The sequence below is a fragment of the Thunnus albacares genome, chromosome 10, assembly GCF_914725855.1.
Source record: "Thunnus albacares chromosome 10, fThuAlb1.1, whole genome shotgun sequence".
Lineage (NCBI taxonomy): Eukaryota > Metazoa > Chordata > Actinopteri > Scombriformes > Scombridae > Thunnus > Thunnus albacares.
In genome coordinates this window covers 31,071,410-31,085,463 of record NC_058115.1, presented here as the reverse complement: position 1 = coordinate 31,085,463, position 14,054 = coordinate 31,071,410, and the positions used below count along the sequence as shown (strand labels likewise).

General features: G+C 40.5%; 1 protein-coding gene across 1 annotated transcript in view; it reads left to right on the top strand.

The window, feature by feature from the left end:
* glra1 (glycine receptor, alpha 1) overlaps positions 1-14,054 on the top strand; it is a 128,204-nt gene that overhangs the window by 108,483 nt on the left and 5,667 nt on the right. Inside the window, exon 8 of the mRNA XM_044363245.1 lies at positions 183-329. Coding sequence (XP_044219180.1) covers positions 183-329 — 147 coding nt within the window. The remainder of the gene's footprint in view (positions 1-182; positions 330-14,054) is intronic.

The following is a 14,054-nucleotide window of genomic DNA, read 5'->3' as shown; positions in this document are numbered from 1 at the left end:
TTTATCAACAAACTTCCCCACCTGACTCCTGCCAGACTTTGTATGAAACTCATCACAGTCCTTGTTAGATGTGTTGGGTTTTTTTTCAACAGAAATCAAACATCATGGTTGGCGGGAGACAAGAAATCCTCCAAACCCAGCGGCTATCTAACGCTTCTGTACTCTCTGCCCCTCACCTACAGGTGTCCTATGTAAAAGCCATCGATATCTGGATGGCTGTATGTCTGCTGTTTGTGTTCTCGGCCCTGCTGGAGTACGCCGCCGTCAACTTCATCGCCCGCCAACACAAGGAGCTGTTGCGCTTCAGACGGAGGCGACGACACATGAAGGTGAAAACTCACTGACATCTGTGATACAATCAAATATATACATTCACATTAACATTTGTTTTTTTTTTTTAAATCTTTCCACCAATTCTGTGTTTTTGCCTGATGCATCAACAGAGACAACAGGTGAATTGAAGAGTTGTAATTATAAATTATCCATGGGACAAAACAAGTAACAAAACGTCTGATAACACAGAATGAAACCAGCTGCTCACACTTTTAAAAGAATGATACACGACCTACGGATTTGACAAAGAGGAATTTAGATGCTAAACTTGAAAAACTCATTTTTGTCTCAAAACTCTTCAATTCTCCTGATCCCACGATCTTCTATATCGGCCATTTACATTCTCTCCTGTAGCTGTTGAAGAATTCAATAAGAAAGGACATAAAAAGCCCATTTTTAGGAGGGAATAGGTTTGTACAAAGGGTATTTGGGGGAAAAGTTCAAGGCATAACTGTTACCAAACCAGACAAGTTCAGTTTTCCAATGGTGAAATACAAACAGTCCAACATTTGTTTGATCCACACATGAGCATCGACATCAATCACACTTTTAGTCTCCAAACAACCAAACAGAAAGAAACACATACTGTAAAAACCTAAATTTGTTGTTTTTTAAGGGGTAAAAAGCGGTGCTGTTACTGTGGAAATCCTCTGCCGCTGAGCTTTTAACAGTATGAAACACTTAAGGTTGCTGTGGTCATCGAGGTGATGGCTGGCGCTGTAAACAGTTTGGATGCACTTTGCATAAAAAATCCCTCCTCACTCTCCTCCGTCCTCCGGCCTGCTGAAAAATTCAGTTCGTGCTTGATATTAGCTTTGCGCGGTGCTCATCACCAGGCAGAAACACAAGGCATCAATGTTTCATGGGTGGAGCGTTGAGCATGATTAAAGGGTGAGCTGCTGAACAAACAGGAGATGAGGCTCATAATGGATTCACAGTGTAGAAGGGAAAACAAAAAAACAAGAGAGGAAACTTTCTCCCTCGGCTCTGAAACTTTATGGAAATGCATCATTTACAGGAAACAACAATGAGAGTGCTGCTCCTCTTTCAGTCCTGGTTTCAGTCTCCTCACTGCGCTATTTGTCTCTTATTTTTGGTTATTCCAAAATCAACATCCTGTCAAAGCCAACTTTGCAAAATGGAAAAAAAAAAAACATTTTACACATTTTACACATAATAATGTAAAAAATATTTTCTTTTAAGCTAAAGTTCATTCTTGATCTTGGAAACATCCATTGAGAAAACAAACTTACCACAAGGTCCATTTAGTACCTGTTCTGGAGCTCCTATGTATATCATATCACGTGATCTTCCTCGCCAGATGGAGTTTTCCCAGTTGTCATGGAAATGTAGATGTTCAAATATCCGTTTTATCTGAACGGTTTAAGGACTTCTCACCCATGTTGGCTTAAAAGTTTAGGTTCAAAGTTCATTCTTGATCTTAGAAACAGGTGATGTGATATGATCGAAAGCTCCAGAAAGAGCTACTAAATGGACCTTGTGATGAAATTCTGTTGTTTCCAAGGACAAGAATGAACTTTGGTCCTTAAACTGTTCTAAATAAAACTTAACATCTACATTTGCATGACATCTTAGCCTACTGCATCTACAGATGAAGACCATGCAATATGATCAAGAGTCCAGAACAGCTACTAAATGGACTTAATGATATATATATATATATATATATATATATATATATATATATATATATATATATATATATATATCGATGGCCGGAGAGCAAAACCTGCTATCTGAAAAATGCACTTTTTTGAGAAAACTTGTTGTTTTCTTGCAGAATGCTACTTGTTAAGGATACCCAATACATAATACACTGTTTTTGGACTATATTACTATATTATGTGTTGTTGTTTACGGTATGTTTGTGTGGTTATTACAGTATTGTTAACACATAATAGCATTCTGCAGGAAAACAACAACAACAAGTTTTCTCCAAAAAGTGCATTTCTCAGATAGCAGGTTTTGCTCTTCGGCCATTGATATATGTGTGTGTGTATATATAATGATAATATGATATATGATAGTAATGATTACAATAATATGATAATAATATAATGATTTTTAGTGAAACTTAAGAGAACCGAGTGGCTCAAAATGTCTAATACATCTTTGATAATAACAGTATAGGGCATATATAGGTGTGTTGTGTGTGTGTGTGAAAGTAATACGTGTCTGTGCTCTGTATAAGAAACCATGTTTAAAGCAATTAATTTGGTCCTTGATGAAGGAAAAAAAGCAGCATTTTAACACGATTAACACATCAACAGCCTTTCAACTCTCTTAGTTTTGACATTGCTGTGAAGTCAAGAACAAATACGCCTGCCTCAAAACCACCTCATATTTTTTTATTACCTGTCTCCAAACCTTAAAAGATTACTTCTGATGAAATGAAGATGAAGTGGAGGCCATAAAATATGTCAATTTATTTAATAACTTGAAACAGCTTTGGATATATTTAGTAAAAAAAAATGACAAAGCACAATGTCAGTTTTCCCGGGAGAAATGTTGATACATATCAGGGTTTTTTATCCCTCCCCCCTTTCTCTACTTTTTTTTCGTTGGTTTTGTTGTTTGAAGCATTTAATCAATCAATTCTATCTGTCCGGTTGGATTTATCAGTCCCGGGCTGCTGTATTGAATAAGGAGTAAAGCTGTCAGCCCTGCAGGGAATATTGAAGTGCTGTTTGAATGTGAAACTGGTGGTTTGTGTGTTTTGTGTGGGTGGAGGGCAAAAAATATGCAAACACCCACAAGAAAACCAACAGTGAGCCTGCAGTAAACAATCCGTACAAGTCCTGGATTTGTGTCCGTATGTGTGTGTGTGTGTGTGTGTGTGTGTGTGTGTGTGTGTGTGTGTGTGTGTGTGTGTGTGACAGAGAGAGATTGTATATACTCAGCGAACATGCATGAGTGCCTTCACGAGTGCTGTCGTGCGTTTTGGTGTTGTAGGGCATGTGTTCGTGCCTGCCATGTCTGGAGCTGCTTGATTGAGTTTGACACGTTTTAGTGTGTGTGCGTTAACATGTCCTCGTGTTTCTGTATTTACGAGGACCTCGTGTCCCCACAAGGCTGGTAAGGTGACGGAGGTGCTGCCGAGCGCGGACACCTCGCCAGCTCAGGGTTACAGTTCGGAGGGAAGGATTGAGTCGAGAGCGGGTTTAAGTTAGAGTTAGAGCTTAAAGTTGTTTTGTTTTTGATCCATTTATTTTTTTTATTAATTGATTAATCAAATTTCAAAAAACATATGATGAAAATGGTGAAAACCAGCAGTCCAAAACCCAAAAATATTGAAAGAAGAACCAAAGAATGTCATTTTTGCTGCCTGATAAATGACTTCAATGTTTCAAGATTTATGTCCAATTTTAAAGCACAGCAGGGCTTGTAAACAAAAGTCCTGATTCACATTTAGCTTGTTTAATTGACAGGCTTGTGGCAACCTGTCATCCTAGAGATTGTTGTGGTGAGGACAGACTTCAACATGATGAAGTGTCTGTCTCTTCTTCTCCGCTGAAGAAGCACACAATTAAGAAAACATGATCCGAAATGCGTTTCTCTTTAAGCCGCAATCCAATTATGATTCTCAAAACACTGAGAAAGACATTAGAAGTGAACTTTAAAGGTAACATCTTCTGAAAAATCAAAACTTTGTCTTAGAATAACACATTTATGACTTTGTCCTTTGTCAGAGGCTTCAGCTTCACCTGAAAATAAATCATAAATTCTTGTCATTTGAGGTGCTTAGTCATGCTCAGTTCAGATTGCATATTTCTCCTAGATGACTGGTTGGCTTGTGACCTTTTCTAGCCAAGTAATACATATTCAGGACCCCTTGTTAATATATGTATATGTTTATGATTTCTAAAATATGTTCCCTCCTTTAAGATTTTTTCATTTTAGTAGTGTTTAGAGGTCTGAAGAGGTAAACATTCCCTGTGTATTATAAGAAAATAAACAAAGATTTAGGGATTAATAGAAATATATTTTGTATTTTGGCACTGTTTTTCCCCCCCAATACTCACTGAATATAGCGTGAAGCTTACTGTTTACAGTGAATCTGTGCTCCGGCGTCGTCAAGATATCAAAATGCTCCGGAGACATTAGAGCCAGCAGTAAATTACCAAAGAGCTTCACAGATCACTTCATCAGATCAGTCAGCTGAGATGACCAGCTGTGTCACCCGGCCAGCAGCTTTCAGCCTGGCTCAAAATCTCCACCATCGCTGCCTTACTGGGCATTCACACCGACAGATTCATAAGCAGCGTTCTGGTCGCTGGCTGCTCGTTGCCAGCCGTCTAGCAGTCGTTGGCATACAAGCAGCGCTGCGGACCTCACGTTTGGTTGTGGCCAATATCAAGTTTGTAGCAGAGCTCTTCGGCAGGCCGGCTGTGAACCAGACATCCCTACTATCTCTGACACTTTCTTCCATATGTCATTTTTTTTGTTTATGTCATGGTAAACAAACAATGACGAATCGTACAGCTCCGGGAAACTGGAGACCACGATGATCAATTTCTCTTCCGTTGTCAATATGGAACGGAACAGATGTTTGCAGTCGGTTGCTGCTATTTGCATAAAGTTAAACTCTGCTCGACTTCAACTCATCGCTCTCGGTGCTGGCGTCGCGCCGCTCGCTGCTGCCAAGGCATCTGAAGCCAGCTTTCACCAGCTTTCCTTGAAAATGAATGACTGCCGGCTGCTTTTGTCGCTTATGAATCTTTGGGTTTGAGTGCAAAGTTAGTGGCACAGAGAGGCGCTACTTCTTCTTCTTCTTCTTCTTATGTTGGACTGAGGGCAGACTGGGTGACTCACTATCGCCCCCTCAGGTACAAAGTGGTATTATGAGACAGGACAGACTGGGGCTAGCTGGTTAGCATGCTAACTTCAGTAGATATCTGTCAGCACAATATGTCTTTGACATAACATCAAAACTGTTATTTCTTCACATTCTGTTGATAATTAATTAATTTTTAAACATTTTCAACTAAAATTTTGGTCAAATCTAACATAGTGCACCTTTAAACTTCCTTTGAAATCAGTCTCAGTCAATAAGAGCCTAGTAGGGAAGAGGAGTGAGGCAGTCGAAGTGGGGTTTGTCGGGAAAAAAAAAATATAAAAATAAAGAAAATATATAAATCCTAAATCCTAAATCCCATTGTTGTAATCCCAAATCTCCTGAGCTGTGATGGTAGGTGAAGAGGTAGATTAGCGGTCCGGCTGCCGCTGCACTTTCAGGTGAATCAGACACAAACTCCAGCTGCCTCGCTCTCTCTCTCTCGCTCTGTTCGTACACCTCTCTCTATGTCTCTCGACCCTCTCTCACCCCAAGAGCAGGAGGAGAGAGAGAGAGAGAGAGAGAGAGAGAGAGAGAGAGAGAGAGAGAGAGAGAGAGGACCGCAGGCTCAGCATTGACCCACATCTGGCACGTCAAACATTTTGCATATTTTTTTTTTTTTTTTTTCTATTACACAGTTTATTTCTGCTCATGTGGCAGAAGCAGGAGGTGAATTTGGGTCATCGGTTGCGTTGCGTAATTTGAGTTTTGTTAATGAAGGAGCTCGTGTGATCAGCTGAGACTTCACGGCTCTTACTGAGGAATCCTCGTCAATGTCTGTTTCAGCTCATATCGCAAAAAAGTAGGTGATTTCAGCCTCTCAGGTTCTTATATAATGTGATTTTTTTTTATGTCATGTTGTGAAGCAGAAGATGAATTTAGGACAAAAGTTGAGCTTCAGGTTTGTGCCCCATGTTTTTTTCATTCTGGAGGTGAATTTGGTGACAGTTCAGTCTATTTTTCACACCGTGTGATTTATTTATTAGGGATTTTCTATCTAGAACTGAGAATCCCAGTTGTCTCCGATGAAAGTTTGTAAAACTACCCGGAGTAAAAATAGTAACTATGAGTGCACTCTAGTATTTATATAGTGAGGGAAGGGCTCATGCTAGTCATCCCTCTATGTCGTCGTACCACCATTTCAGCCCAAAAAAATCAGAAATGGTGAAAAACAGTTTAACACTCTAAGTCCACAGTTCAGTACTACACAGTTCACAGTTTTTTCAGCAATTATTTTCTAACACGTATAATGTGTTTAAAAAGAAATCTCAGACAGAGACTTTAAGTATTTTATTTCAGTACTCACCTTCCACCACCGGCATACAAACTCCTTCATCTCTATACGAACTGTGACAGCTTCAAAAATTAAGAAGCTTTTCTATTTTCCAGTTGAAACCTCAGCAAAACTACGAGCGTGCTGAGAAAACACAGAGAGGAATTTGAGGTGTTTGCATTTTAAAACAGGATTTTTGCTTGAGAGGGTTGCATAATAATAACACGGTCCGAATGGAGGAATCATTCAAAAAGTGTTAAATTCAGCTCCTCTGGTCTTCTTACTTTATTTCAAGCACAATAAAAACCGAAGAATATGATTCATTAATAAAAGTATGAGCGCCCTCAATAAGATCTTCACCATTAATCCCAACTGCTCTGCTATGAAATAAATCTGGTGATGGTGAAACCCGAGAGAGAGAGAGAGAGAGAGAGACAGTCATTCAGGCATCACACGTTCTTAATTAACCTCTCTGGCCAGTCCTTCTAATGTGAGTCTAATGTGATCCACAGCCCTCCATTACGGCTCTGAGAGGCTATCAGTCAGGTCTTAGCTCGCTGCAGAGGGAACGGTCACTGCCGGCCTCCAGCACGTATAAACTATTCTGTCCAGTCGCCGTTATGTCGCCGTCTACCCGCCCGCTCACCTCTCTGTTTCCAAAAAAACAAAGGAAAAGGCGGACAGGGAGGCGGTCTGTGCGGCCTCCGCCTCCTGGACACGTTTTATTGTCCAGTGAAACAAACAAAACAACACATCCGATTTTCATGCCAGATTGCCCAGAGTCCACATCACATCACAGACCTGTGACTGATGTTTGCTTTTGTTTTCTTTTGTTTTATTTACTGTAGCTATGATCTTCCTCCAAACATAACCAAGCTGCTGATATTGTTAAAGACATCATTTTAAACACATTGTCATTCGACATTAAAAAGCATCACTGAATACAATCCAGAGTTGTCCAATATCAGCGCTCTTTACTACTGAAAGGGTTGATAGAACAGAGATACTAAAAATTTTATTGATCACATAATAAGGTCAAAGGTCTGGAACAATCAGCTAAACGCATCAACATAAATAAAAGTTGTCCATAGAGTAACTTTACATCCAACAGCCCATCATTTAACCACTGAAGCTACACAACAAGGCAGCACGGTGAATTGACGTAGCAACCAGTGTGTTAAACCTCGGTGCAAAAGGTGTGACTGTCAGACAGAAGGGCACTAATCCAAGTGTTGATTAGTGTAGCAGTATGAACATATTACATTCAGTGTTGGACTGCAGGAGAACGACAGCAGGTTTCTCTCTTCAGAACTTGTTGAACTCTCTGTTCTGTTAATCAGTTTTGCTTTTCTTTAAATTTTTAAGAATATCTTGCTGCTAGCATCTCTTCTTGTCATGAATGGTTATAACAAACTCAGGACAACGTGCATGAACACACATACTGTACACATTTAGATGAAATTTACATTCAGTGTTCTCCGAAAAAGACTAATAGTCTGATATCTTGATATGTGGATATGTTCAATGAATACTCGAGGCCCCTGCATAACAAGTGACACTGTCAGGATTCATTTGTTAAATTATTACCACAAAGTTTTGATGCATTGTCACATTGTTGAAGATATAAATATTGCAAATTAAACAGTTATATATGTGCTGTCTGAAAGAAGACAGAACGTGAGAAACCTAACTGTCTGTGTTTAAAAGCTACCTTAGTGGCATTAGCGCGGACATACCACACAGCTAGTTGTGCTTTATGGGAATTACCAGCATGGTTAGCACACGTCTTCAATTTTGAATGGTAATTGTGTTAGGGATGTATTGGATTAGAGCAACATTTCCCCAGAGGGATTTGTTTACTGTGATTATGGCTACAACACTGATGAATAGCTATGAGGGGCAGCTGAGTACAGTTAAAAGTCTCTGTAATCCCAGTGAAGAATGTCCTCAAGGGTTTTATGGCTTTATGCAACCGTTAGGATGCATGTGTGCTTCTTTAAAAGTGTTCTTTTGAAGCTTTGAAGTCAAGTGCACATTTATACAATAATGAAAGGAAGCTGGAAGGATAAACAACTCGTTCCGGGATTTCTGGAAGCAATAGTCGAGCTTCTTGTGAGCACAGTTGAAATGCGGCTTATCGATCTGAAACCAGCTGATATGTGACTCAGAATTAAAGCTGGACTACAAACGCTACCGTCCCTGCACTGACATGAGCACAGCGCTGTACTTCAGCTCGTCTTTCAGTGTTGGAAGTGAAGCCGTCGTTGCAGTGCAGGTAGCTGCTGCCGCAGCAGTTGGAGTGGTCCCAGTGGTGCTGATTTCTGTGGTTTCTACTCTGAAGCTTTATTGATTCGTTAGTGACACTGATAGTCTGGAGAGAACAAGACAGAAGGAGAAAGAGCGGGAGCAATCAGACTGAGGCTACCTGCTTCAGAGGCCTGTCTAATTAGAAAGACAGAGCGAGAGGGCATCAAATGGACAGATACCGCAGCCCTGTGAGAGGGAAGAGAAGAAGAGCCGGCTCCTCTGAGCATCGATGCGGAGTGACATCCCCCCCTGCTGGGGGACTCAAGCAACTGCAGGGGGATCAGATCAATAGCGCCACTCATCCTTGAAGGATAGGCCCGCCTGGCAGCAGCTCACTTGTTTAACACAGACAAGCTCTCCAGACTGAAAAAGAGAGAGCCCCTTCAGAAATCAAAGGGAAGTCGAACATTACTGCCTCTCGCATCCGTTTCAATCAGAACTGTCTTCAGTGCAGTTTCTGAAGTTCAGGGCGCAGAATGCAAATTAGTATTTTTAGATCAAGAAAACTTTTCATTAAAATAAATAATTTGTGAGGAATTATCCATTCGGGAGTGCAATCAATGCTGTCGGGTGCATCAAAAATAACTGTCCTACATTACAAATCCCAGATACCATCCAGTATCATAGTAAAAAAAAAAAAAAAAAAGTACAATAACCATATTTCATTTAGCCTCAAGGCAAAAAGCTACTAAAGCCTGACGATTGTCCTCCTCCACTCCTCTTTGACCTCAGCTACACGAGGAAACAAATAACCAAGAGCGACCGTGGCGCCTTGAGATGCTTCCTCCCCTGCAGCTGGCTCTGATTTTGGTAACACTCGGCCTTCTGGGAAAAAAAAGATGTACATTTGGAGAAGTGGCCTGAGGGACATGACCTCCTCCCCCTCCTCCTCCTCCTCCTCTTACCCCCCGTGACTGCAGACGCCATCCCGCTGTTCAACAATGACAGCGCCTTATTAGGGAAACCGACTTTCTGATTGATCGGCTATAATCAGCTCATTAGCTGTGATTAGGCATTTTTCAGCAGGGGGGGAAGAACTACATGCTGGTTTGCTCTAAAAGCCTTGATCTCACAGGCTGTTCAGCAGCTTTGAGAACAAAGGCAGATAAGAGAGCGCAGGGATTAAAAGGCCTAAAGAAGCACAGGGAGAGCGATCAGTGATCTCCGTGGACTGAACTCAACCTCGAGATTGACAGGTCGGCTGTGAAGTGGCATGAAACACTCACTCACTGTTTTCTGATTAGAGGAAGAAGAGTTTAATGGACAGAGTGGACTCCCTTATTTTTGTCATCCTGCATGTGCGCATTTGTACTGATGACACTTCATTAATATAACTCACCGGCACCAAATTATCATATTACCAAATTATGTGATTCTCTGTTGGACGAAAAAGTGTTTTGACCTCTTTGACCTTATTATGCTCTTAAAAGCCACTGGATTAGTTAAAAAAAAAAGAATCCTCATCAGGCTCTTTATGTTTTTACAACAGTAAAAGGTTGAACTTTTGGACACAAGGCCTCCCACACCTCTTCATGTAGATGGAATTAAGGTGCAGCAGCAGGTCAGGAAGCATGCAGTCATAAACACTTTAAGTAACTGTATTGAACAACGTGAATAAGGAGAAATTTAACAATCCAGAAGTTGAAAATTGTTTGTATAGAAGAAGAATAAGTGCACAGCGTGGTGGCCGGATTAAAGTTTACTAGAGAATATGGAAAAATAACACTACAAGAACTGCTGTTATGATTACTTTTGACAGATATACAGACATTTGCAATTTATTCTTACTTAAGAATTCATTTTAAGTCAATATGTTGGTGCACGGCCTTTGCACCAGTGTAGTCTTGATGTTATGACACGATATAAAAGTTATGATACATTATCTCAGGTTTTATATTCATGACATGCAAACTGAATTTTATCCATGAGTAAAGACATCTCTGATATGTACATTTAATTTATTTTTAGTGTGTAGATGTTCATGTTTAGTTAAAAAAGCACCATAAATGTAATATGATATTTGTAATATTGATTTAAAATACCAATAATTAAAATAAACTATGATAAAAGGAAAACTATTAATTGAAACATAGGTTTGGGGTCTATAACAGGTTTTGAGTGTTTCTGTGGAGGGTCGACATTGTTTTCATTATGCCCATCTGACATCAAAGACTAAATTTAACCCCACATTACGTGGGTGAAGTGAACCCTAATTGACATTAAAATTTAAACATCAGATTTAACGCATGAAGCTAAAGGTGTCGTGGCTTCCCAGAATGTTATTCAGACCAAACGCTGGAACTGAAAGAGAAAGAGGGGAGAGAAAGGAACAGTGCAGCAGATCATGTGGATAATCATTCCAGGTCAGCGGCTTGATGAGCGAGAGACATTAACACACCATGCCTTAATGCAAGCGGGGACTCCAGCGGAAACAAATGCAGGAGAGAGACAGAAAAGCAGGGATGGATGAGTGGATCGCTGGATGGAGAATCAAAAACATGGACACATTTTTTAGAGAAAATGATCAGGAAAGTCAATGGGATTAGACTTAAAACACTGGCAACATGGAACCAAGCTCCAACATCAATACATTCCCCCTCAATTATATAATATTATAAACTATTCTTTAGAATATTATACTATATTCATGGTTTTAATTACCTTAGTGGCAGCAATTAAACTTATGCTTGGCACTAAAACGTGCGTCATAATAACAAATGATACACAGGCTAATTAGCAAGCTAATTGAATCGCCTAAGTAGCATTTATAATGCATATAGGTGCTGTATGACCAAAGTCTCAAAGCCTCTACTCTACTAGCGTACTCTAACTACACTGGAAAATATACTGATCATACTCTATATAAGATACATGGTATCTACAACTGTAAGGTACAGTAAAATTTGAGCAGCTTTTAACCAAGATGATTCACTTTTTTGCTTGTTTGTTAGCATTCAACATCTTCGCTGAAGACTTTCTCTATGATAAATGCTACACAGGCTAGCTGGCTAACCTGACTGACATCAGCGGCCAAACTAAAGCTTGGAAAACATCCGTAAAGAGGCTAAATTAGCTCATAGGATTGACTTTTCAATCACAAAAAGAATACATGAATTGCCAAAAGAGACAACTGAGATACATGGATTCTGTAGCCTTCATGGGTACAGGCCTGCTGGTGTTCACACACAAAATATGTCTTGTTTGGTCTAATCACAAGTGGCCAGATGTAAATACAGATGTGAATGCACCTAACCACATAGAAACCACACTGGACTCTGATCATGTAGGCCACATTCTATAAGGTGAAACACATCTGCTGCTTTGTGCAGTGTTGCATTGTTTTACAACAATAACTCACATTGGATGTGCTGTACAGGCAGAAGTAGTCAAGGTACGGTAGCTGGGATGTGCCATTCTGGGAAATAAATATGATTTAATTTCTGCTATAGTAGAGCTTTGACACATGTCAACACTAGAGATGTATTATAGGAAATGGATACCAGACTCAAAGATGGTGCCTATTCACTCAAATGAAAATTGCTCGTCTGGCACAAAAGCTGAAAAACTCTTCTAGCTTCCAGGTTTGCTTTCTTTGTGTGGCACACTGAATGTATGCATTACTGTGTACTAGCCCCAGCCCCACCCACATGTTCCCATTCAGCCCATAGACTTTAAATTGGGATGACATCACAAACTTTAAAATCTCTTTTGTAGGCTCTGGGAAAGTTGTAGACATATAAAACCTTCATGCAGTTTGAGGTGTCCTGTCAACATCTCTTTTATAACAGCAGTCTGTGGCGAAAATGCTTTTTGGGGCCACTGCAGTACCGCAAGTGGCCACTGGTGAAATAGGCTGAGTAGTGGCGCCATCTCCAGCTAATACATCCATGGTCAACTCTGGAGAATAGGACAGTAGCGTGTCGAGATGTGACATCACATGTTGACCCTCAATAAGAGATGTCTTGGCATTGTCGATGTGAGGACTTACATAAAAATCAAAAGACGTGGATGTTTTGATGTCCGTTCTACCCCACCGGTGTGTGTTGCCTTTAAAGTAGCTACATGTGACCACATGCAGTATGTAGTATGACTGCATGCATGTTTCTAACTACACTCTGGACCACTTCTCCTCACATGTACAGCATGAAAACCCTCAGTTAGTTGATTTGCTTTTACCGTGCAAGACTTAAGACTGCACACAAGGGGACATAGCAAATAGTCTCATCAGTCCTCTTCACTGGATGACTGTGCAAAAATATGTTTTTCTGCTCAGCAGCGATCAGTTATGTCACCAAAACCAATCGCTAGCGGTCTTTCGAAATGGATCCTAGACTTATTCTCGGGTGTGAAGTGCAATCAGTCTCAGCTAGATATCAGTCTAACCCAAATTTAAATCACAAATGGAAAGAATATCAACGTCTGTCTTTTAAATATCTTTAAGTAGAACTGTCGACCAAAAGAGAACTTTTTATTTTAATCTCACATCTACTTAGACATTCCTCTCAGCTCCACAGAATCCACTCACCGCTGACATATTGATACTGAAACATCCTAAAAAGCCTCAAATGGCCTTAATCGAGGAAAGAGGCAGAGGGAGGAGAAAAGGAAGGGAGGGTGGCGGACGGTTTGAGATGAATCCACCAGAAAATGGATCAGCAAAGGCAAATTTATAATACATTTCCTTCCCCGCTGCTCGGCTGGAATTGCTTCTAGGGGGAAATCATAAAGCGGAACGCAAGCCAAGGAATTCCTCCTCCGGCCCTCTTTCAGGAGAGACTGATGCCGGTGTTAGTTGGGGCTGACACCTTCCGAATCGTGTTTTATGTAAATGCGGGTCTCTAAAACAAGTATCCAAGGGTAATATTTGCAGAGGAGATGGTGGAGGATAGCGAGCCTTACGCAGTTTGCTTCCTGCTTCCTGCTAATCTGCTCGATTAATCACATCAGCAGAGGCAAGAGATATAAATGCTTCAATCGAGAGAGGAAAGCATGATGGATGAGCGAGCTAAGAGGTCCTCTTGCTCTCTTTTTTCTCTTCCTCTTTCAGTCCCAGTCTCACCCTCTTCTTCTTCTTCTCCCCTCCATCATCTCCCTCAGTCGTCTCTCTTCTCCTGGTTAGTTTTTTCCGTATTCGTCTACCATGACCTCATTTTCTTCGTCGTACCTTGTCTTTCTTTCTGGATTTCTCACCATGTCCGCTTTCTTCAGTCCCTTCTATTTCTCTGCTTCACTTTCTGTCACTTTCCATCTTTCCTTCTCTGCTTTCTCCACCATTTTTTTCCTCAT